General features: G+C 41.3%; 1 protein-coding gene across 2 annotated transcripts in view; it reads right to left on the reverse strand.

Moving 5' to 3' along the window:
* ANO10 (anoctamin 10) overlaps window positions 1-25,354 on the reverse strand; it is a 246,622-nt gene that overhangs the window by 212,861 nt on the left and 8,407 nt on the right. For both annotated transcript variants that reach the window (XM_026649351.2, XM_026649350.2), the window contains exons 3-7: window positions 17,028-17,225; window positions 15,089-15,223; window positions 11,646-11,765; window positions 8,591-9,160; window positions 2,668-2,723 (exon numbers count right to left, since the gene is read on the reverse strand). In XM_026649351.2, coding sequence (XP_026505136.1) covers window positions 2,668-2,723; window positions 8,591-9,160; window positions 11,646-11,765; window positions 15,089-15,223; window positions 17,028-17,225 — 1,079 coding nt within the window. The remainder of the gene's footprint in view (window positions 1-2,667; window positions 2,724-8,590; window positions 9,161-11,645; window positions 11,766-15,088; window positions 15,224-17,027; window positions 17,226-25,354) is intronic.

Raw genomic sequence — 25,354 nt, forward strand, 5'->3', positions numbered from 1 at the left:
CTCTAAAATAAGAATGAATTTTAAAGTGTGACGACTGTATGCATGAATTTGGAACCTTGCTTAAATGAAAGGATATATGTGGCAAGAAGGATACATTTTCTGGATATATATACACAACTCCCAATGGATTCCCCAGCAGATCACCTCCCAAAAATGTATCCTATTTGCCATCAGTGCTGGCAGAGTTTGGGGAGAAAGGGGAGGTCTGTTTATTCCACCCCTCTTCTAGAGCCCCCTAGGCTCTCTTCCTTCTGCAATTTGTAAGTACCAATCTTTGATCCTGCATTGTGATCCACACAGACAGACCCCTGCAGCTGTGCAGAGACCAGCTGACTTCAGCAATGCTCTAGTCCAGTGGTTCCTAAACTTGTTCCGCCGCTTGTGCAGGGAAAGCTCCTGGCCGGCTGGGCCAGTTTGTTTACCTGCCGCATCCGCAGGTTCGGCCGATCGCGGCTCCCAGTGGCTGCGGTTCGCTGCTCCAGGCCAATGGGAGCTGCTGGAAGTGGTGCGGGCTGGCCAGTCCTGAGTGAAGCTTTCACCCCTCATTTCACAAATATTATGGAGCATACAGCACGCAGCTATAAGCATAGGGATATTGTCATCAGACAGGTCCAGTTTCCCATAGAGGCAGTGCCAGCAGGCTTTTAAACGGCCAAAAGCACACTCAACAGTCATTCTGCATTTGCTCAGCCTGTTGTTGAACCGCTCCTTGCTGCTGTCAAGTTGCCCCGTGTATGGCTTCATAAGCCACGGCATTAAGGGGTAGGTGGAGTCTCCCAGAATCACAATGGGGATTTTGACTTCCCCTACGGTGATCTTCTGGTCCAGGAAGAAAGTCCCTGCTTGCAGCTTCCTGAACAGGCCAGTGTTCCGAAAGATGCGTGCATCATGCAAGTTTCCGGACCAGCCTGCGCTAGTGTCTATGAAATGCCCATGGTGATCCACAAGCACCCGGAGAACCATTGAGAAATACCCCTTTCGATTAATGTACTCGATGGCTAGGTAGTCTGATGCCAGAATCGGAATATACATGCCATCTATCGCCCCTCCACAGTTAGAGAAGCCCATTTGTGCAAAGCCATCCACAATGTCACGCACGTTGCCCTGAGTCTCGGTCTTTCGGAGCGAATGTGATTAATGGCCCTGCACACTTCCATCAAAACAAGTCCAACGGTCGACTTTCCCACTCCAAACTCGTTAGCGACTGATCGGTAGCATTCTGGAGTAGCCAGCTTCCACTGTGCAATCGCCACGAGCTTCTCCAATGACAGGGCAGCTCTCATTCTCATGTCCTTGTGCTGCAGGGCTTGGGCGAGTTCATCACACAGTCCCATGAATGTGGCTTTCCTCATCCGAAAGTTCTGCAGCAACTGCTCATCATCCCAGACGTGCATGATGAAGTGGTCCCACCACTCTGCTTGTTTCCCGAGCCCAAAAGCAGCGTTCCACTGTGATCAGCACCTCCGTGAATGCCACAACCAATCTCGTGTCATAGCTACTACGTGTGGCGAGATCAATGTCGAACTCCTCTTGCATTTGTAGTTTAAGGAATAACTCCACTGCCACTCGTGACGTGTTACTCAGAGCGAGCAGCATACTGGTCAACAGTTCGGGATCCATTCCTGCAGCCCGAAGAGGGAGTGCACGCAGTACACAAACCGTTGAAAGATGGTACCAAATGCAGACGGAAGCACAGGGATTTCAGGGATGCGAAGCAATGCATTACGGGTCATTGGGACAGGACCTATGATGCCCCGCAAACCCCCTCCGCCTTAGCGGCAGAAGAGAAAGAGGTGCTCTGCGGGATAGCTGCCCAGAATGCACCACTCCAAATACCGCCACAAGTGTGAACATGTTATTGTGCAGGCAGCTGACAGTGGGTACATCTTCAATACCCGCCATATTGGCGGGTAGCAATCGATTTATCCGAGATAAATCGTTAAGATGCGATATATCGATCCCCGAACGCGCTCCCCGTCGACTCCGGAACTCCACCAGAGCGAGCGGTGGTAGCGCAGTCGACGGGGGAGCCGCGGCCGTCGATCCCGCGCCGTGTGGACCCCAGGTAATTCGATCCAAGATACTTCGACTTCAGCTACGCTATTCCAGCCCAGTGTGAACACAACAGCGGTTTCCCTTCAGCGCTTTCTGAGCAGCGCTGTAACTGCCAGCGCTGTAACTTTGCCAATGTAGACGTGCCCTTATGCTCGTGAATAACTACACTCCTATGACTTGCATCTGAAGAAGTGAGGTTCTTACCCACGAAAGCTTATGCTCCCAATACTTCTGTTAGTCTCAAAGGTGCCACAGGACCCTCTGTTGCTTTTTACTCCTATGACTGCTTATGCAAGTACGTTAATGTATTTGAAAAGTATTTGCACAATCAGGCTCTACATCAAGCATTTGGTAATATTCTTGGATGAATGAATCAGTGAAAACAAGAGTTTCTTGATACATAAATTAGAACTTATCCTTTTAAAAGAATGAAAGCAATAGTTTCCAGGTGCAGCAAGGATCATCTAAAGAAAAAAGAAAAATCCACACATCTAGAATCTTGAAAGGAAGAAATTCAATATGGGAAAAATGAAAGCTGACCATTGTGGAAACAAGTGTCTAATACATTATATATTGCCTCCTTAAATAAAATATTACACTAAACATACCTACCACTAAGACCTTCAAAATTAGATGATTCTGATGTGACGATTCCAGTCTATGATTTTCTAAAATATTAAAAACAATTGAGATACAATACAAAGCACAGAACACATATTAGACACTATTGTGTAATAAAAACAAACAAGCATTTTTTCCTCTAGTTAGAGAACTATTTAAGCAAGAGCCTGTGGTGAAAAGTTTGGGCTGTGCCATACCCACCTCAGTGTTTAGCCCATCTTCAAGTATCCTGATGCGTATCAAGTATATTAGTATTTTTTCCTATTACAAAAATACTTCTGAATCTCTCTCTCTTTTATGAGAACTATTTTATAATAGAAAAATAGGAGGAAAATTGTGTTAAGTGTGATTGAGGCACTGATCCTGCTCCCGCTCCCATTGAAATCAAATACAAAACTAACTGAAATACAATGTGAAGCAGGAATGGACCCTAATGACTGGGTACTAATCTGACACCCATAGAAGTCAATGGAAAGACCATCGTCAACTTCCACAGGGCTTTGGATTTGGCTGTTAGATCTCAAATGGGACTTCTTATGATACATGAAGTTCTGCACATACACAGTCATTACAGAATTAGGACCTTTAAAGATTCAGGCTTCAGAATTACAATACAGCCTAAACTCTCTGGATACTTTTTGTTTTGTTTTTTTAACCATTTTACAAGCTCCTTACCTTTATGCTCATTGTCCCTGCCTAAACAATAATTGAAGAAAGTGATGTATTTGTACATACTCACTTTTCAGAGTAGAAATTCACTTTACAATTAAAGAGCGGCTATCCATGAATCATCTGAGGGTTTTTTCTAAATCTGAAGCTATCATTTTTGTTTTTTTAATTATGCAGGCTCAATTGTGGTTTTCAGTAAGGACAATAAAATGGATATTCTCTACAGAAAGGTCACAATTTTAATATTTTTATTCTTTTGGGCAGGCATTTTGTGAGGGCTCAGATGGCTAGGGAAAGAGCTCCTTTGAGGAATGGGGAGATTTTATTTGGTTTGTAATATTTTTGACGCCTAGTGATTATGTATGTGGGGAAAATGTGTTGCTATTTTGGTTTTGTATTTATTTTTGTACTTTTAACTGATGGCAAGGGTCCCTGATGCCCAGAACATGCATTCTTGTACGTGTTTAATTAAATCTGCATAAATATAGCATATACATTACTCAATTCTGGAGCATGAAGAGAAGGGTCAGAAAAACAAAATATAAAACATTTTACTTAATAGCAGTATTGATTACAAAACATCAGGTCCAATTTATTAAAATAATCAACTAAACACAAACTTCATCCTCTACAATACCCCTCTTCTCAGGCTCTCTAAATCATCCTTAATTCAGTGTAAGCCCTCTCAAAAAATCATTCAGTTTTCTCTGTTCTCGGTGCAACCCTTCCCCCAAACCATCAAAATCTACTAGAATTCTTTTCCTTCTCTAGCATTGCTGCTATAATATTTTGACTCCTTTAAAAGATTTCTGTAACTTCCAACCTCTTGAAGGCTCTAGAGCAGGACACTAAAACATTTCTTGGCATCTGACATTTCTAACAAATCAGCAGCATTCTGGGAGGCAGCCCACTGGAGAATCTCCTGATAGACAAGTGGAATCTTGGTCTAGACCAAATAGCCCTGTGTACGATTCTGTTGAGCACCCACCACTTTATTTAGGTCACTGCTTTGGAGTCACCAAGAGTGGAATATATACATATGTATGGACAAATACTTGAAGAAAAAGTTATTTAAGAGTTTTTTTACTGATGATGATGTTTGAGATGTAGTCCATATATATGTGTTCCACGACCCACCCTTCTTCCCCTCTGCTTCAGAGTTCTATTGTACAGCTGGATTCTGTGGTGAAAAAATAACTGAGTTGTGGTTGGCCCTGCACCACCATTTATGCTCTTGGAACGGCAACATGGTGGGATAATACACAATTGGAATATTGTTATAGAAGGATACAGCTTGCTCAGGAAGGAAAAGCAGGGAAAAAAGATGTATACGCTTGAACTGAGGTTGAGATGGAAATAGAAGACAGGCTTGTTGAAAGTCTCTGTGTAAGGATAAAAGGGGTAAAAAACAAGGGTGATGTCATGGTAGGGGTCTACTATAGACCGCCTAACCTGGAAGAAGAGGTGGATGAGGCTTTTTTTAAACAACTAACAAAATCATCCAAAGCACAGGACTTAGTGGTGATGGGGGACTTCAATTACTCAGCCATCAGTTGGGAAAATAACATAGCAGGGCACAGATTATCCAACAATTTCTTGGAATGTATTGGAGACATTTTTTTTATTTCAGAGATGGAGAAAACTACTAGGGGAGAGGCTGTTCTAGATTTGATTTTGACAAATAGGGAGTAACTGGTTGAGAATTTGAAAGGGGAAGGCAGCTTAGGTGAAAGTGATAATGCAATGGTAGAGTTTACAATTCTAAGGAATGGTAGGAGTGAAAACAGCACAATAAAGATAATGGATTTCAAGAAGGCTGACTTTAGCAAACTCAGGGTGTTGGTAGGTAAGATCCCATGGGAAGCAAGTTCAAGAGAAAAGAGGAAGGGAAAAACAATTCAAGCGAGTTGGCTGGTTTTTAAGGAGACATTATTAAAGGCACAAGAGCAAACTATCCCACTGTGTAGGAAAGATAAGAAGTATGGCAAGAGACAACGCTGGCTTAACCAGGAGATCTTCAATTATCTGAAACTCAAAAGACTCCTACAAAAAGTGGAAAATTGGTCAAATTACAAAGGATAAATATAAACAAACAATATAAGCATGTAGGATTAAAATTACAAAGGCCAAGGCACAAAGAAAGATTAAACTAGCTAGAGAAATAAAGAGTAACAAGAAAACATTCTATAACTATATTAGAAGCAAGAGGAAGACAAAGGACAGGTTAGGCCCGTTACTCAACAAGAGGGGAAAAACAACAACAGAAAATGTGAAAATGGCAGAAGTGCTGAATGACTTTTTTATTTCAGTTTTCACCAAAAAGTTTAGTAGCAATTGGACGTCTGACATAGTGAACACCAGTGAAAATGAGGTCGGATCTGAGGCTAAAATAGGGACAAAACAAGTTAAAAAATATTTAGATAAGTTAGATGTCTTCAAGTCAACAGGGTCTCATAAAATACATCCTAGAATACTCAAGGAGCTGACTGAGGAGATATCTGAGCCACTGGAGATTATCTTCAAAAAGTTATGGAAGATGGGAGAGACTCCAAAGGATTGAAAAGGGGCAAATATAGTGCAAATCTATAAAAAGGGGCTAAGGACAACCTGGGGAATTACAGGCCACACAGTTTAACTTCAGTACCTGGAAAGATAATGGAGCAAATAATTAAGCAATCAATTTGCAAACACCTAGAAGATAATAAGGTGATAAGAAACAGTCAGCATGGATTTGTTAAGAACAAATCATGTCAAACCAACCTAATAGCTTTCTTTGAAGGGTAACAAAGCTTGTGGATGGGGGGCGGGGGAAGAAGCGGTAGATGTGGTATATCTTGACTTTAGTAAGGCTTTTGATAGTCTCGCATGACCTTCTCAAAAATGAACTATGGGAAATACAACCTAGATGGAGCTACTATAAGGTGGGTGCATAACTGGTTGGAAAACCATTCCCAGAGAGTAGTTATCAGTGGTCCACAGTCAAGCTAGAAGGGTGGGGTCCCGCAGGGATTGATCTTGGGCCCAGTTCTGTTCAATATCTTCATCAATGATTTAGATAATGGCAGAGAGAGACCACTTATAAAGTCTGCAGACAATACCAACCTGGGAGGGATTGCAAGTGCTTTGGAGGATAGGATTAAAATTTAAAATGATCTGGACAGACTGGAGAAATGGTTTGGTCTGAAGACAACAGGATGAAATTCAATAAAGACAAATGCAAAGTACTCGACTTAGGAGGGAACAATCAATTGCACACATTGAAAATTGGAAATGACTTCCTAGGAAGGAATACTGCAGAAAGGGATCTGGGGGCCATAGGGGATCACAAGCCACATATGAGTCAACATTGTAACACGGTTGCAAAAAAAGCGAACATCATTCTGGGATGTATTAGCAGCAGTGTTGTAAGCAAGACACAAGAAGCAATTCTTCCACTCTATTCTGCACTGATATGGCCTCAAATGTCCAGTTCTGGGTGTCAAATTTCAGGAAAGATGTGGACAAATGGAGAAAAAAGTCCAGAGGAGAGCAACAAAAGGTCTAGAAAACATGACCTATGAGAGAAGATTGAAAAAATTGGGTTTGTTTAGTCTGGAGAAGAGAAGACTGAGCGGGGACACATGATAACAGCTTTCAAGTATATAAAAAGTTGTTACAAGGAGGAGGGAGAAAAATTGTTCTTGTTTACCTCTGAGGATAGGACAAGAAGCAGCAGGCTTAAATTTCAGCAAGGGAGGCTTAGGCTGAACATTAGGAAAAACTTCCTGTCCGGGTAGTTAAGTACTGGAATAAATTGCCTAGAGAGGTTGTGGAATCTCTTTCATTGTAGGTTTTTAAGAGCAGGTTAGACAAACACCTATCATGGATGGTCTAGATAATACTTAGTCCTGCCAGGAGTTCAGGGGACTGGACTAGAAGATCTCTCAAAGTCCCTTCCAGTCCTACGATTCTATGACACCTCATGTGCCCATCAAGAACTAGAACTGTTGCCTCGCAAGAGGGGTAGTATTTGAATCCAAGTGACTTTCGATGTGACTTCCTAAAGTCATGGTCCCAGAGAAAGTCTGGTGAGGAACATATGCAAGGGAAGGAAGAATTAACAAGACTTCCCAAAAACTAACTATAATTTATCAAAAAATGGGGAGGTGCCAATGATCAACTAACTAGCTAGCTAACCAACAAACACTAATATATAATTGATTCCAAAAATCATTAACAAAGGGAGAGACACTGGGAGGTCCATCTCAAGCCACACAGGCGATGAGAAGGAACCAAGTGGCAACTGGTCCTGCACTGTCCTTTATACCAGTGGTACAGGAGCACAAGGGAACTCAGTGAACATGAGTGGATCCAATAGACACTTCTGGCCAAAAGTCTTTAATCTCGAGTGTGTGGGGCAAACGCGCACTAAGACTGGAATGAAAATGTATATATATGATCAAGCACTCAAAGAAGAAATCCTGATAACATATCCTTGTGATGGGGTGCAGCCCCCATCACCAGACTGGTGCCTCCTCCTGGTCATGCTGGAGATTAGCTCAAGCCAAACACCCACGTCAATGGTCTGCACACCAACACTCAGTCTCTGCTCCTGCCTACGGCTCCTCTCTCAGCTCCCCAAACCGCAGGGTCTTCTTCTTGACTCAGCCCTTAGGCTGAGTGGGGGGGGGGGGGAGAAGAGAGACACCCAGGGCCACCCACTACTCTGATCCCACCCCCAGGAACCCTGTATCTAGCAGCCTCTCCTTAACATCTCACCAGTGCTGCTTCAATTCCTTGGGCCACTTTCCCCCGGCCCCAGTACCTTCTTCGCCCTCTTCTCAGGGCCTCAAGCCTGCAAGTCCCAGCAGCCAGCCAGAAGCTCTCTCTCTAGCTCCCCTGGTCTCTGCTAGCAGCTACCCTGTCCAAGCTTCCTGCAGCACCTCACCACTGCTGGCCCTGCAGCTCTTTTTATATGGGCCTGCTGGGCCCTGATTGGCTGCTCCTAGCAGCCGCTCTCCAATTGGCTGCTCCCTGTACAGCCTCCCTAGGCTGCTTTTAACCCCTTCTCTGCCAGTGTGGGGTGGATGCTCCTGCACAACTAAACCATGGATTTGTCCAGACAGTTTTCTTTATGTACACAGAAGTAAGTTTAGGAAATGCCTTCCTCACTAGGAAATGTGTTTATATACATTTATTCTAAATGTTTGGGCTTCTTACTTTCTCATGTAAAAGAAAAGTAGAAAGAAAAAAAGACAAGTCTTACCCCATGATGTTAAGAATTCTGCAGCATATCGGTAGACGCGGTTCATCATTTCAATCACAATAGCATAGATTATGCTGGGCAAAAATAGCATTAATTTGCTAAAATAAGACTCATTCTCCTCATGAAAATCCAGAGCCCAAGTCTCCAACTCAAAGTAAATCATCATGACATACAGTGAGAAATAGAGGCAAAGGCACACAAATGGCAAGGACACCAGATAAATTCGTATCTGTCTTTTAATACTTGAGTATACCGGCTCCTCCCTGCCAGTGACAGGATTGATTCCCAAAACACCATGAAATCCTGGCCTCGGTTCCTCAAACTGCCGCTTCATCAACAGTGTCCCCCATTTGTAAGTCATAATAGCACAGCAGCGCTTCCAAACTTCAAGGATCACTGTAGACCAAAGTAGATTGAATGAGGCAAACATCACATACTTGTCATAGTCTTCCCATGCAAACACATAGTAAGGAATCCCAATGAGAGCCATAGGAACCAAAGCAAATGTGAAGTATTCCAAAAAGCCAAAATACAGAGCAATCGTTTCACCAAAATAGCAACGGATTTCATCTGTGGAGAGAGAAAAAAAAAAACTAAGCCAAGGCAAGGGGGAAAACACCAAAAGAACTTATTTTTCAAAACACACAAAGCTTTTTAAAATATTCTGAGACAGAAATACTAAAATCTTCAATAGGAACTGCATTATTTTCTAAAGACACAAAAGAGTTATCTGACTGGCACACTAAAAGAAGGAGTGAACATTAGGTTCCTATGTCATACTGGTTGCATTGAAGACAAGATTTCCTTTCAGATATTACCACTAAGTAAACAACTTATCCATTTCACCAAACCATTAGAGGGTTTGTCTACACTACCCACCTGATTGGTGGGCAGCAATCAATCTAGCGGAGGTCGATAAATCGACCGCTGAGCACTCTCCCGTCGACTCCGGTACTCCACCAGAACGAGAAGCGCAAGCAGAGTCGAAGGGAGAGCGTCAGCTGTCGACTTACCCCAGTGAAGACACCGCAGTAAGTGTAGCAACTCACGTAGCTGAAGTTGCGTATCTTAGATCGACCCCGCGTTGTAGTGTAGACAAGAACTTATTTGATTATGTTAAACCATTCCCAACATAGATCTCAGTGTAATATGAAATGAAGTTTCAGATTAAGACAATGGCCCAAATTTCAGTTTCCCAAACAGAGAAAACCAGTATCATTACTTCTCTGTAATTCTTACCACACCTCCAAAACTACCAGAAGGTATATTTGAAAAAAAAATTAGTAGGAAAGCCGTAACTACAGCTTATCTTAGCATCTATAACTATAGCATTACATATCTAGTAGAAACAAAATGCTAACATCAATTAAAGCATTACTGATTGCAAAACACTGTGTTATTGCAAAGTTAAGATTGACGAGTTAGGCATTCAAAAGAAATGCCAAAATTAAGGCTAATGCAGAATTTTAGCAGAGCCTCTGCTTACATGTATTAAAATATTGTCTTTAAGAAATGACATTGTGACAGAGTGACTGCTGATCAGAGTCTAATGCGGGGAGGAGTTTGCTGGAGTTTAGTGGGGAGCAAGACTTGGAATCTATAAAGCTTGCCTCAGCTTTGAAAGAGCCTGTTAGCCTTGGACTGAGGTTATCTTAGAAGCCTGCCCAGCTGTAAAGATTTTCTCCAGCCCTGAAAAAGACTGGAAAAAGCTTAGCCTAGGCAGAGGCCTGCTGCAGCTATGAAAGACTGAGCTTAATGTGGAAAGATCACTGAGAACCACCCAGCCCAAAAGATGTTCTTTAGCCTGGGCAAAGACTTGTTCTAACTACGGGGATTTTTTTTACTTTACCTGAGAGATTAAATGTTCTGAAGCAATCATGGGAATTTCTATCATTTAAGTTTCTTCAGTTCCTGAGGGACCTTAATTGTTAAGCTTACACTCATTTAACTACTCAAAAGTACAATAAAAAATGCTGAATTTAAGAACGGATATCCAATCTTCCATGACCCCATGCATTTGCATGTATACATTACAATTTAATCTTTTATTACATTAGCATATAATTTCTCAAATATCAAACATTTTTTCTACAATCTTAGATATAAGTTTAGCATCTTCTATTTTGTACTCTTCTGTGTATGCCAGAAAAACAAAGTCCATGACAAAGCTTTGCCTCATACAATTCACACCTTATAACTATAGTATCCAACTGAAAGAGCATTCTTCTCCTTCTCAGTACAATATGTAGTTAGGTTTCCATGTATGTATAAACAGTATTATGCATCCATCACTTAAAAGATTGGTAAGAAATGCTAAAATGTACTGAAAGTACTATGTATGCCTGAAGTACAATTTTCAAACCTCATAACCGGGTGCTCATATACCATTGTGATGGGCATGATTTAAAAATCAGAATAGAACAGCAATCAAAAACAGTTTTCACCAGAACCGATTTTAACTTTCTCGCCTCAGCTACGCTGGCACTAGAGCTGTTAAAAATACACTTGTAAGAATTCCTTTTTACAATGAGGAAAATGTTTTTCTCCCGACAATCTCCTCATACTCAAAGATGGTTGAACTGTTATTGCTCAAACTAAGCTATAATTAACTATGGCATTTCCTTACTTTTGAGTGTTTAACTGTGAAACTGTAACACTGCATTAAATGTATTCTTTCCTACATTTAATTTTCCAGGGTTTTGTTGTTTTTTTTCCGGGGCCGGGGGGGTGTTAAAGAGGGATACAAACCAGAAGACCTTCTGTCGCCAGTGGGTTCAATCTCCAAAGCCTTGGCTAATGGACTTTGGAAGTTCATTAACCCAAAGCAAATCACACTTTTATAACTTCCCTTAACCTGCTGCCATGCAACGCCAATTATCCAAAAGTTTCAGGGAAATAGTTTAGATAAAGTGAGTCAGCAGGATCGGAAGTCTGTACTCAGAAACAGCTCTCTTGATTAGAAAAGGACAGCTAGCTTCTCAAAAGCTCACCACCACTGGAGCCACTTCTGATTTCAAGACATTTTATTTATTCAGTGAAATAAGTGCTAACATACCTAAAGGTTGATAACTAATTTTGACCTGGCCACACCAGGTGTACCAGAGCTTCTTCAATTCTTCTGTATCATGAAGTGGGAAAATCTGAAGTAGGATACCACTGGTCATCAATCTTCTCACTGGAAGAAAATGGGGAAAGCTATGCTTACATGGCTCCTGTAAAGTCATAGTACAGTTAGCATGCTTGCACTGGGTTACATTATAACTAGCAAGCCTAAAAAATGTTTGAAAAAACAACTAACTTGCTACTTAAATCCTTATAATACACATAATATGTGCATTTAAAAATTCTTATATATTAATATAACATTATATAATATAGGAGGTGCATAACTGGTTAACGTCCCGACAAAGACCTGGGCTTCAATGTTATCTCCAAGAGAAACTTGATAGTCCGTCTCATCATACAAACTACTCCACAGGCTGGCAGTTTCTGTGGCTTGAACAGCAGGTGGTGTAGCAGGTCAGAACTGAAATGCAGTCATACACCCATGTGGGGAAGCTTTAACAGCACCTGCCACTGTGCCTGGTTCTAGCGGATGAACTTATTGTTATTTTCATGAGCACCAAAAATTATTAATATTTTAAAAAAATTAAGCCTATCAAAACAAACTAAAAGAAATAGTTGTTTTTGTTTTACTATTATTCCATTTCTTGCGGGAAATTTCTTCTTAAATTGCAAAGTAGCCAAATCCAAATGCTCTCTCCATTATAGAAAAAAATCTCATATTATGATATCATAAATTTGTATTCAATTTTTATGATAGAAAGCAAGCACTATTTATGTTATGTGCCCATCAATATAAGGTGCTCAGGGGGTTGGAATTTTAGAATGAGCCTGGGAAAATGGATTAAAAGGCAAATAATTCTTCCATCGACCTAGCTACTGCCTCTCTGAGAGGTGGATTACCTACATTGATGGAAAAACTCGTTCTGTCAATGGAGGAAGTGTCTAAACTATAGCACTACAGCATCACAGCTGTGCCACTGTGGTGTAGACATACCCTCAGACTCACCTCTGATATTTGCAACTAATCTTTCTATACACATTTCTTGAGCTATTAAAAGACAAATCTTTCTATTCTGTAGACATTAACATTAAAATATAAAAACAAACTCTAATGATCCACAGATATTAAAAGATATGGTACATTTCTTTAGAAAACAATTTATGTGCCAATGGGCTAGTTCCAGCTTTCCTAAAAATAGTACGCTCTTATTGCTCCCTTCCCCCATGAAATAGAAGAGCTCTCAAGTCCGAGGAAAAATGATCTACCAAGGATGATTTAAAGAGTTGCAAATGAAACCAAACTTCCTTTCTCAGTAATGTAATACTAGTGGTCTGGAAAAACTATTACTTTTTCTGATACTTTCATAAGGAGACAAACCAAACACATCATTATCTAAAGTGAATCACATCAAATAAGATGCTTTACCACACAATCCTTCCAAAGCAACAACATATAACATCTATTCCCTGGATAATTAATATAGTTCACATTGTCTGCAATTTGCTAACAGAAACAGAAAGTTACAAGTTGTCATCTTCTACGCACAGAGCATGAGTATTTTTTCATAAATGGTGAGTAAATTAATTAATGTAAATAGATGCTATTCAATCTGCATCTGCTAGCTTTCCCACTAGTATGCTTTGTGATGGTTCTTGTGGCACGCAAGACCGAAACATGCCATAGTGGCTGGGTGTTAGCTCCCTGATACTAGCAGCCTTTCAGCACCTCAAGCACTCTCCTTTGGGCTATGGCAGCCCTATCTTTGCCTTGCAGGTTAACAATAGATGCACCCCTCGTCCCTGAATCTCTTTGAATTGTTCCGCTGTGATATCCTACCCCTGACACTGGCTACTCAGAGAAATCCCAGATCCTCTGCCCCCAAAGGACCAGTGTACCCCAATAAGTAGTTTTACCTTAAATCACTGCTCCTGTAAAATCACACAGCACTTGTGAGCACTTATAATAAAACAAACATAGCTCTCCATTTTTTCTTAGATAAACCTAACTAGAAAGTGTGGTGGAAACAAACGTTATAATACAAAACAAAATCATAAAACTTGAACATGGGTCTACACTTACTATTAGTTACGTTTCTACTTAATAAAGTAGGTTTCCCCACAAAGTTCAGTATGCGGCAGAGCTGGCTGGCTTCATAGGAACCAGGATCCAATTTTTCCTGAGAACATTCCTGCTACCCAAGACATCTCCTCAGTGAAAGGACACAGAGTACCTTTTCTGACTCTCTGTTATACTGAAACAGTATTTTGTCTTTACTCATAGGTAGGGTGATTCTCTGTTGTAATGAGAATTCTCTGTTGTAATGAGAAGTCCTCCAAGCAGCCTAGACTGGTTGCGGAGAAACAGCCAATGAGAGAAGCTGCAGAGAGCAGCCAACCAGGGCCCAGCAGGGCCATATAAAAGGAGCTGCAGAACAGAGCAGTAGTCAGTTGCTGCCTGTAGCTGGAGGAGAGAGGTCTGTGTTCCTGGCTGGCTGAAAGAGCAGCAGGACCACGGACAGCTCAGTGTGATTGGGAACCTGAGAAGGAAAGACGCTCCTGGCTGGCTGCTGTGACTGAGTCCAAGACAGTTGCCAGCAGGGACTGGGGGAGCAAAAAAAGTAGCTCCTGGCTGGCTGCTGGGACTAAGTAAGGACCAAGCCGAGGGAGGGCCACAAGAAGACAGTGTTTCCAGGGAGGATGCCCTGGAGGTCCGGCCCCATACTAGAGCCAGGATAAGTTAAAGACTGAACATCTCAGAAAGGGGTTGTTTTGTTTCACATACAATGTGTGTGACTCAGCCAAAAACCACCTGAGAAATCACTGACAGGGTTCACCATAAACTGAAAGACTGCAGACATACCCGACCAGAAGGGGGCACTTGCAAGAGGTGGATGCCACCCCGTTACAAATCCATTATGCTTTGCAGACATTTGTGAAAATTTAACATTTCTGCATGCAAATCCTCAAAAGGCAAGAATTTGTCTCACCACATATATATCTTCGACATGCTTTTAAAGTCTATTTTTTGTAATACTCAAAGTTTTCATGGTAATAAGGTTTGCATATTAAACTAAAAAGATTAAAGAATCTAATCACTAAATTGATTAGAAATGTGAATTAAAAATTTGCTTCCCAACTATCATACAGCATTTATACATCCATTTATCTTTTCAGAAGACCACTAGTTGAAGTTTATTTAAAAAAAAAAAAAAAAAAAAACCTTCATTTCTTTACACTACTCCAATTCTTAAAGATGAAGAAAAATAAAAAGATACAGTGAGTAGTACTGGAGTCCTTTTAACTTTTGAAGGATTTCTCATGGCTACAGGAAGTTGTGAACATCCCCTTTACCTTACATATTCAAGATGAGCAATATGTTTCAAATATTAGTCAAAGCAATCAATTAAGGATACCATAAACTAAATCACTTACTAATTGATTTTCCTGGATACAGCTTTGCCTGAGGGTATCCAGGAATCATTCTTTCATCTTTGGCTCTCAAATTTTCAAGTTCGTGCTTGATGATGTACTGACGCTCTGCCATTGTAAGGAAATCGTGATTGTCCTCTAAATAAGAAAAAAAATGGTTCATAATACCCTTTCCTTAGCATACCAAAAAAATCTAATGGAGATAATTGCTTAGGACACTGGGGACAAAAATAGGCACTAAAGACCAACAAGTTCAGAAAAGAAATACTGTACACCAATATTATTCGATCACACATTTGTGAGAGAAAACTCCTGCCTCCTAAAAGCCTTCAATGATAAGAAACACATTTCAGCTACTGCATATTTAATCTATCTATATGACTTGAGAACATCAAAAGGGAGAATATTACCCACTTGCAATTATGTTTCTCTGAAGATATAATTCTGACAATGTCTCACTCCCAGGTTTTAGCACCATAACGAAAGACAGGTAGGACTTCTCAGCTCTTACAGAATTTTGACCTCTGAGGGCAGCAGTAGTATGTTAGCACACAAAAAAGGCCCCCAAGCAACTATTTCACACCAACCCTGCTGGATATAAATACTATCTTCTATTGCACAGCAGGTTAATGTAACAGAATGGTGAACCAATTCAAAATAATTAAATCATGACCAAAGTAATGAGAAACCTTAAAAAAAAAATCCCAAACTCTAAGGGGGTTTAGTGGGAATCCTGTTGGTACTATATCTTCAGAGAAGCAGAATTATAAATAACTTTCCCTTCTCTGAAGATACCATCCAACTGCATTTTTAATTTATGTTAATGCAAAGTAGGTACCTTTTAATTCATGCTAGCATAATCTACACAGGGCAACTGGAGCACAACACTTTAAAGTGCTCTACAATTCACAGCTCCATAGTCCAGACTATGGCATGGTCTTCCAATTTCAGGACAGCCAGACCATAAAAAGAAATGCACTTTAACAACTATTTGGACATGGTCATCTTGGTAACAGCATTGTCCAGCAAACTGGTGTCAAATCATGCAAAAAAAATCAATCAACGTTTAAGGGCTTCAGTGATGCCAAACAGAACCCCAAGAGCCTTTTGACACAGAAAATATGGAGAAGGCCCTCACTGAAATGGACAGGTGAAAAAATGTTGATAAGACAATAGGCTAATTTAAGATGGAACTCTGGTACTTCCTTGGAAAGCAGGAGTTCTGCCAATCTCGCACTATGGAGGCTAAGACCCCTAAGAAAGAATCATTGCATGTGGTATCCTTAAAGCAATGCATTATTATTCTTGGTAGTGCCCACAATGTTCAAACACAAAGGAAGGAATGGACCTTTCCCCGATTAACTCCCAATCTAAAAAATACAAACATGAAATCTATCATTCCCATGCTAGTGACCAATTGCTTGATGTACAAACATAATGGATCAAAATAGTCCCATTTTTTCCAGCTAATTGAGATGCAGTTAACCCCAAAATTTTGCTTTTTGTGGTTTTTTTTTTTTTAAATCAGAAAAAGAGGCAATAATATTAACTAATACTTTAGATTGTGTTAATCATGTACATATTACTAACAAATTTAAGGTCCTTGTTGACTTTATTATAAACTGTCATATCAATAAATGAACGTAGAGATATATCAGGTAAAAAAGCATGAAGTAAAAGCACAGGCACATTACAAGATGTGATTCGTCCAGAGATAGGAAATACAGATTAATTCCACAATGAAGTCTGAATGTTCAAAGGTCCAAAGGATTACATAGACAGTGGCTTATTCTAGCTACTTCCGTTAGCTTTTACTATTCCAAGAAACAGAAAGACAATAAAATATTTGACTAGTTAAACTGTGCGCTTATGCACCTATAATCTTTGACCACATCTTTTTAAATTATTCAGGAATAGTCCTAAAACGCTTAAGGCACTTTACCTGCAAAATCTTTGAAGGTGTTTCTACTGCTGTATGTAAAGGTTCTCATTGAGTTATCATTACATTCTTTTACCAATCCCACAGTTTCAGCTCCCAGCAGCAGCCTTAAGTGAGAGGCTCCAACAAGATATAAATTTTGATTTCCATCTATTTTTCCTCCATCTTCTTTTACCAAAGGTTTAACCAACAGCTGGGCACCTTTAATGAAAGGCAACATAAAGTAAGGAACATATAAAAGGCACATATTAAACATTATGATTGTAATACTTATCACCCAATAAGTTCCAATTCTGTGAAGTGCTGAGAACCGACAGTTCTCATTATAGAGACAAGGTGGGTGAGGTAGTATCTTTCATTGGACCAACTTCTGTTGGTGAGAGAGAGAAGCTTTTGAGCTAGAAAAAGGTGGCATGCACATTTGACTTTTCCAAGCTACTTTTGACTCATAGCCCATTGCGACTATTTGCTCTGCTATACATAAATATAACTTTAAACCATTTTTATGCAATTGGATTTCTACTAAATTTATATAGTACAAGGGAAAGGGGTTGGAAACAGGGACTTTATTTTGCTTTTTTACCCAGGTAGAAAATTCCAGCTCACATAGCCAGAACACTACTACATACAATTCTCATTATAGTCAGTGGAGGCTAAAGAGCCATAGCAACTCGTAAGAGGTGTTAACCACTTTGCAGGATTGGGCCCTGATTTAATTTAGTTTCTGTAAACATCTGATCAAGTAGGACTAACAAGAGACTAAACACTGCAATTGACAGCCTGGCACATGGAGGACGGTTAGGAAGTTTCAGTCGACTCCTATAAAACGCATACACCTCTACCCCGATATAACGCAACCCAATATAACACGAATTCAGATATAACACGGTAAAGGAGTGCTCCAGGGGGGTGGGGCTGCGCGCTCCGGCGGATCAAAGCAAGTTCGATATAACGCGGTTTCACCTATAACGCGGTACGACTTTTTGGCTCCCGAGGACAGCGTTATATCGGTGTAGAGGTGTACTTACAACATAAGAAATCCTTATTTATGCAAATAGTTCCACTGACTTTAGCAGGCTACTCATAATAGTAAGGCTTGCAGGATCAGGCCTTTTGACATCATCATCATCTACCTACATGTGACAGGCCTAGAAACTAGTTTGTGGCCACAATCCAACATCAACTCAAGTCTTAATGATCAATTGATTTTCTACCTGTGTCAAAAACAAAATAAAGTCCCTGTTTCCAACCTTTTTCCCCTGTACCATATACATTTAATAGAAAACCAATTGCATAAAAATGGTTTAAAGTTATATTTATGTATAGCAGAGCAAATAATCACAGTGGGTCATGGGTCAAAAGGGAGCTTGGGAAAGTCAAATGTTCATGTCACCTTTTCTAGCAATACAAAAGATAGATATTTCATACCATATCTAAAATCCTGTGAATACAAATTCTTTCAACTCATAACTTTATGAAAGAGCTATTACTATGCTACTGATAAATGTTTTAAAGTTGAAAAGTTAATGTTCCAAAAAAGATATTGAAATAATTAGAGCACCATCCACAAGCTCTAGCTTAAATTTTGCTTTAATAATAGTTATAAAAATGATGCTAAGTGCAAATTACTTAGTCCCACATTACTTCACTAATTTTTATTTGCAAAATACACCACTTTTATCCATTGCTTAGAAAATGTTTCAGGGAAAGAAATGTCCTAATTTTAAGAAGTTTACTAAAATTTCCATTCATTTCTGAAATCCTAATGATTCTGTTGCCTACCCTATATGTGTTTATAATAAACTACACCAGTTTTCCTAATATGGGGAAAGTAAGAGCAACAGACTTAAATGTTGAACTCTGGGAATAATATTTGCATCCTCAATTTTTAAAGTGACATGCTATCTACACTATTAATTTTGACTACAAGGAATTGTTACATCAAAATATTGGTTTACTGTCAGAGTATTATCTTAGTACTTGGTTACTTGTATTAGACAATCAAGTTGCAAACCTTACCTAACATTCTAATACTTTCTACCTCCATGTCTCATTCTTCTTCAGATTCTTACTGTTCCCTAACCTCTCTCTTCAATGACCCACTATGCTACCAACAACCATCTTATCTGTCTTAGCTCTACAGTGAAGTTTTGCAGTCTAAAATCAAGTGTTTGGGGGATTCTGTGGTCAGCCATGTCCCCAACCTATGTGATATGTTAATAAACCAATATGATGGACACATCATAAAAACCTCAAGAACTCATGAAAGGTAGGGGGTCCACCTGACCTGTAGGGTTATCACACACACACACACAAAAAAAGGAGGAAGTGATCCCTCTCCAAAGGTACATTTATTTTTAATTTACAAGTTTCTCGTTGGCATGGGCTTTCTTAAAAAAAAGGAAATTCAATCACTGGAGTTTTTCAAGATGCGTTATCCTTGTGTGTATTCACTTGCAGGTGCACATGGGCCCAAATCCGAGATTATTTGCTAGCAGTGTCTGTTTGGTCCAGGCATGTGCCCTAACTATCCTTGTGCCCTTTACCAAAGGTATAAAGGGCAGTACAGGACCAATCACCTCAGTTCCTTCTCTACTGCAGATCACAGAGAGTATAGCAGGAATCCAAAGGAGAGAGTAAGGGAAGCAGGCCATGGAATACACACCAGGACAACACATCTCAATGAACTTCAGTTACTGTACAGACAAGCAACTTTCCTGTCTTCTTTTGAGTGCTTGTCCCTGTGTGTACACCACACTAAGTGATTCGCAAGCTGCCATCTAACTATGGTGGTGGGTGTTTGGAGTCCTGTTTAAGACAAAATGAACAACTACTCCACAAAACTGATGTCTGATGAAGATGCCTACATCAAAGCATAGCATCTTGTAAAGGCATGTATTGAACTCCATGTGGCAGCCTTACAGACAACATTTTTCAGAGAGGTCACCGCAATCATTTGAGCCCTTGTTGAATGAGCATTAATGCTGGTTGGAGGAACTAATTTAGCTAATTCATAGCACAGAGTAATGCAAAATCCACTTTGCCAATTCTGTGTGGATATCTGAACTCCTTTCATTCTTTCAGCAAACAAAATGAATAATTTTGGGGACCTAGAGAATGATTTCATTCTCCGGAAGTAGGTTAGCGCCAATCTAAAGTATGTAACTTGAGTTCATCAAAATGAATGGGGGAGGGGGGGTTGGATAAAATTCCAGTAAAATGTGTAATCCAATTCAGGGTGGAATTTGGACATTATTTTGTGTACTAAGAGAAACTTTGTCCCAGTAAAAGACTGTGGGACTGGGGGTAGGGGGAGATCAGCCATGAGAGACCCTGACTCTCCCACCTCTTCTCACAGATGTTATTGCTAAAAAAAGGTTTTCACGGACAGATATAGAAAAAACCATGAAGCCAAGGGTTCATACAGACCTGCCAAAACAACATTAAGGTCCCATGTTAGGGTAGACTCTACTACAAGTGGAAATATTTTCATTAAACCTCTCAGGAACCTAGATGTGGAAAGGTAGAAAAATACTGGAGAGCTATCCAAGGTGAGGGGGAAGGCACTAATAGCTGCTAGATGTACCCTCAGAGAGCTGAGTGAAAGACTTGAGGTCTTCTGCTAAAAGATATAGTCTACAATGTCAGGTATCTGTGATTTTGGAGGTGCCAGCAGTTTATATTGATCACACCAGATGGCAAATCTGTTTTACTTTGCACAGTATACTTTTCTTGTAGAATCTTTTCCACTGCTGCTCAGGATGGGTTTGCACCTCTGAAGAACATGATTTTTCTAGCTCTGACATCTATCCAAAAACCAAGCAGTTAAATGGCAGGAAGACAGATCAGAATGATGGGTCATTCCCTCACGCTGAGACACAAGATTCAGCATGAGAAGCAATCAGATTAGGGTGACCAAATGTCCCGATAAAATCAGGACTGTCCTGATATTTATTCCTTTGTCCCGCATCCCAATCAATGTACAATCGGGATACCATTTGTCCCGATATTCAGGAAAGGAGGCGAGCGGGAGGGAGGCGCCGACTCCGTGGGTGCTCCAGGGTTGGAGCACCCACGGAGAAAAATTGCAGCCAAGCTCCCCCACTCCTCGCTTCCTTCTCCCCCCCCCCTCCAGCGCGCCGCATCCCCGCTACGCCCCCCCCCCAAGTGCTTCCTGCCACCTAACAGCTGTTTGCCAGTGCTTAGTGCTTTCCAGGAGCGAGGAGCGGGGACCAGGCGCACTCAGGGGAGGAGGCAGAGAAGAGGAAGGGCAGGGGCGGGGACTTGGGGCGGAGGTAGTGCAGGGGGGGAAGAGGCGAGCAGTGGGCGGGCAAGCAGTGGGTGGGAGTCTGAGGAGGGACGCAGCAAGCCAGCCGCAGGCCGGGGGATGAGGAAGGCCGCAGTGTGGGGGCCAAGCGGGGAGGGGGCCGGACCTGGGGCAGAGTAGGAGAGGAGCCTGGGAGGAGCCGGGGTGGACTGTGGGCGGGGCTGATGGCACCCCAACGTGTCCCGATATTTTAGTGTGGTGATCTGGTCACCCTAAATCAGATTGGAGGGCAAATGGACAAGTGAAAAAGTTGTGGGGAACAGTATTGCCTCAGCCACACAGAAGTTTATAATCTTTGCCTTGTCTTGTCTGATTTTCCTTAACACTCTCAGAAGCAATGGAATTGGAGGATAGGCATATGTGAATACGGGATTAGGAATGCATCTGCCAGGGAACCTGGGCTTTGACCTCCTCTGGCACAAAATATCCAACATCTCTTGTTCTTATCTATTCTAAACATTCCTCTGCTGCTGGCCCTTCTGGTGGAAAATGAACCAAATCACCAATTTGTGGATTTCCCATTCGTGGAGAAGTGCATGTTGAGATTGCCTGCTAATGTGTTCTGGAGGACCGTTAACAGACTGGTGCAATTTAGTTTGCACCAGTTCCATAACTTTACTGTCTCTGCACCACACAAGGAATGATCTCACTCCACCCTGCTTGTTTATGTAAAAATCTGCAGTTGTATTCTCTTGACATAATCTGAACAGACTCATGAATTATCAGCAAGAAATGTATTTTACATGGCTCTCAGCTCCAGGCCATTACCCTCTGACCCACTGAGGGTTACCAAAAGAAACTACACCATTTGCTCAAGAAACTCCCTGAAAAAGCACAGGAACAAATCTGCACAGACACACCCCGAGAACCCCAACCAGGGGTATTCTATCTGCTACGCAAGATCCATAAGCCTGGAAATCCTGAATGCCCCATCATCTCAGGCATTGGCACCCTGACAGCAAGACTGTCTGGCTATGTAGACTCTCTCCTCAGGCCCTACACTACCAGCACTCCTAGCTATCTTCGAGACACCACTGACTTCCTGAGGAAACTACAATCCATTGGTGATCTTCCAGAAAACACCATCCTGACCACTATGGATGTAGAAGCCCTCTACACCAACATTCCACACAAAGATGGACAACAAGCCGTCAGGAACAGTATCCCCGATAATGTCACGGCAAACCTGGTGGCTGAACTTTGTCCTCACCCACAACTATTTCATATTTGGGGACAATGTATACCTTCAAGTCAGCAGCACTGCTATGGGTACCCACATGGCTCCACAGTATGCCAACATTTTTATGGCTGATTTAGAACAACGTTTCCTCAGCTCTCGTCCCCTAACGCCCCTACTCTACTTGTGCTACATTGATGACATCATCATCTGGACCCATGGAAAAGAAGCCCTTGAGGAATTCCACCATGATTTTAACAATTTCCATCCCTCCATCAACCTCAGCCTGGACCAGTCCACACAAGAGATCCACTTCCTGGACACTACAGTGCTAATAAGCGATGGTCACATAAATACCACCCTATACCGGAAACCTACTGACCGCTATACTTACCTACATGCCTCCAGCTTTCATCCAGACCACACGATCCATTGTCTACAGCCAAGCTCTAAGATACAACCGCATTTGCTCCAACCCCTCAGACAGAGACAAACACCTATAAGATTTCTATCAAGCATTCTTACAACTACAATACCCACCTGCTGAAATGAAGAAACAGATTGACAGACCCAGAAGAATACCCACAAGTCACCTACTCCAGGACAGGCCCAACAAAGAAAGTAACAGAACGCCACTAGCTGTCACCTTCAGCCCCCAACTAAAACCTCTCCAGCGCATCATCAAGGATCTACAACCTATCCTGAAGGACAATCCCTCACTCTCACAGATCTTGGGAGACAGGCCACTCCTCGCTTACAGACAGCCCCCCAACCTGAAGCAAATACTTACCAGCAACCATACACCACACAACAAAAACACTAACCCAGGAACCTATCCTTGCAACAAAGCCCGTTGCCAACTCTGTCCACATATCTACTCAAGGGACACCATCATAGGACCTAATCGCATCAGCCACACCATCAGAGGTTCGTTCACCTGCACATCTACCAATGTGATATAGGCCATCATGTGCCAGCAATGCCCCTCTGCCATGTACATTGGCCAAACCGGACAGTCTCTACGCAAAAGAATAAATGGACACAAATCAGACGTCAAGAATTATAACATTCAAAAATCTGCCAGAGAACACTTCAGCCTCCCTGGTCACTCAATTACAGACCTAAAAGTCGCAATTCTCCAACAAAAAAAACTTCAAAAACAGACTCTGGCGAGAAACTGCAGAAACTGGAATTAATTTGCAAACTGGACACTATTAAATTAGGCTTGAATAAAGACTGGGAGTGGATGGGTCATTACACAAAGTAAAAACTATTTCCCCATGCTAATTTTTCCCCTACTGTTACTCACACCTTCTTGTCAACTGTTTGAAATGAGCCATCCTGATTATCACTACAAAAGTTTTTTTCTTCTGCTGATAATAGCCCACCTTAATTGATTAGTCTCATTAGAGTTGGTATGGCAACACCGATTTTTTCATGTTCTCTGTGTATATATATATATATATATATATATATATCTTCCTACTGTATTTTCCACTGCATGCATCCAATGAAGTGGGTTTTAGCCCACGAAAGCTTATGCCCAAATAAATTTGTTAGTCTCTAAGGTGCCACAAGTACTCCTCGTTCTTTTTGCTGATACAGACTAACACGGCTACCACCCTAAAAGATTCTTCTGGGGTCCATTTTCCCTAAGCTAAATGACCACCCAGATGAACTTCCCAAACCAGTAAGGATGCATCTATCACTATTGTTCCTACTGGAAGAGGGAAAGCCGTCTTTCCACCAGTCAAGGATGCAGAGGATGTTCTGTGGAACTTACACAAGTATGTCCAGACTTTGTATGATCAGGGTGTATGCCGTCTTCAACCCAACTTGCATACAGTGGAGATGTAGTTTGGCATGCTGCATCACAAAAGTGAAAAAGGCCATGTGACCCAGCAGACAGAGACAAGATCTTACTGTTATTCAACAGCTCGCTTTAGGCTGACTTATCAGACTAGACATAGCCTGGAACGTGTCTTGAGGTAAGTACACTTTGGCTGTCCAGGAATTCACTTTTTCTCCAATAAAACTCTGTATGCTGTATTAGTATCAAACTTTTCTTAATTTAACCTATGATCAAGCATCTGGAAGAGTTGAACCATTCTCATGGAATTTTGAACATCTTGCTAGGACATTCCTTTGACTAGCCAGTGGACCAGATATAGATAGACCACTATAATTTGTTGTCATAGGCATATCGCTACCACTGCTAACAATGTCATAAATACCCTTGGTGCCACTGACAGACCAAAGGGAAGAATCCTGTATTGATAGTGATTTGGGCTGACCACTAATCACAGGAATCTCTTATGTGGAAATAAATGTCCTTGAGGTCAAGAACAACAAACCTATCTCCCAGATATAGCAACAATCTAGTAAAGGCCAGAGTAACCATCCTGAATCTCAAATGCCAAATGAAAGTGTTGATCCTGGATTTCAGAATGCTCAGCTTCCCATCTCCTTTTTTTCTTGGGTATGAAGAAATATATTGGGGATAAAAACCTTTCCCCTCCATATTGAGGAGGAAGAGGTTCTATTGTGCCCAGTTGAAGGAGAGAATCCATGTTCTGGATGAGAATCTTCTCATGAGAGAGATCCTTGAAAAGGGACAAGGAAGGTGGGTGGGGATGGATACAGTGTGAAAGTGAATCACATAGCCAGTTGTAATAATTGCTAATACCCATTTGTCTGATGAAATAGCATTCCATGCGCTCTGAAAATGGGAAAGAAAATTTACGAAGGAAATCAGGGAAGAACGGGGGAGTAAAATCTGGAGGGAAGGTCATTCTGTAGCTCTTGACAATCCCATAAAAAGGGATG

The sequence above is a fragment of the Terrapene carolina genome, unplaced genomic scaffold, assembly GCF_002925995.2.
Source record: "Terrapene carolina triunguis isolate 2854851 unplaced genomic scaffold, T_m_triunguis-2.0 Scaffold84, whole genome shotgun sequence".
Lineage (NCBI taxonomy): Eukaryota > Metazoa > Chordata > Testudines > Emydidae > Terrapene > Terrapene triunguis.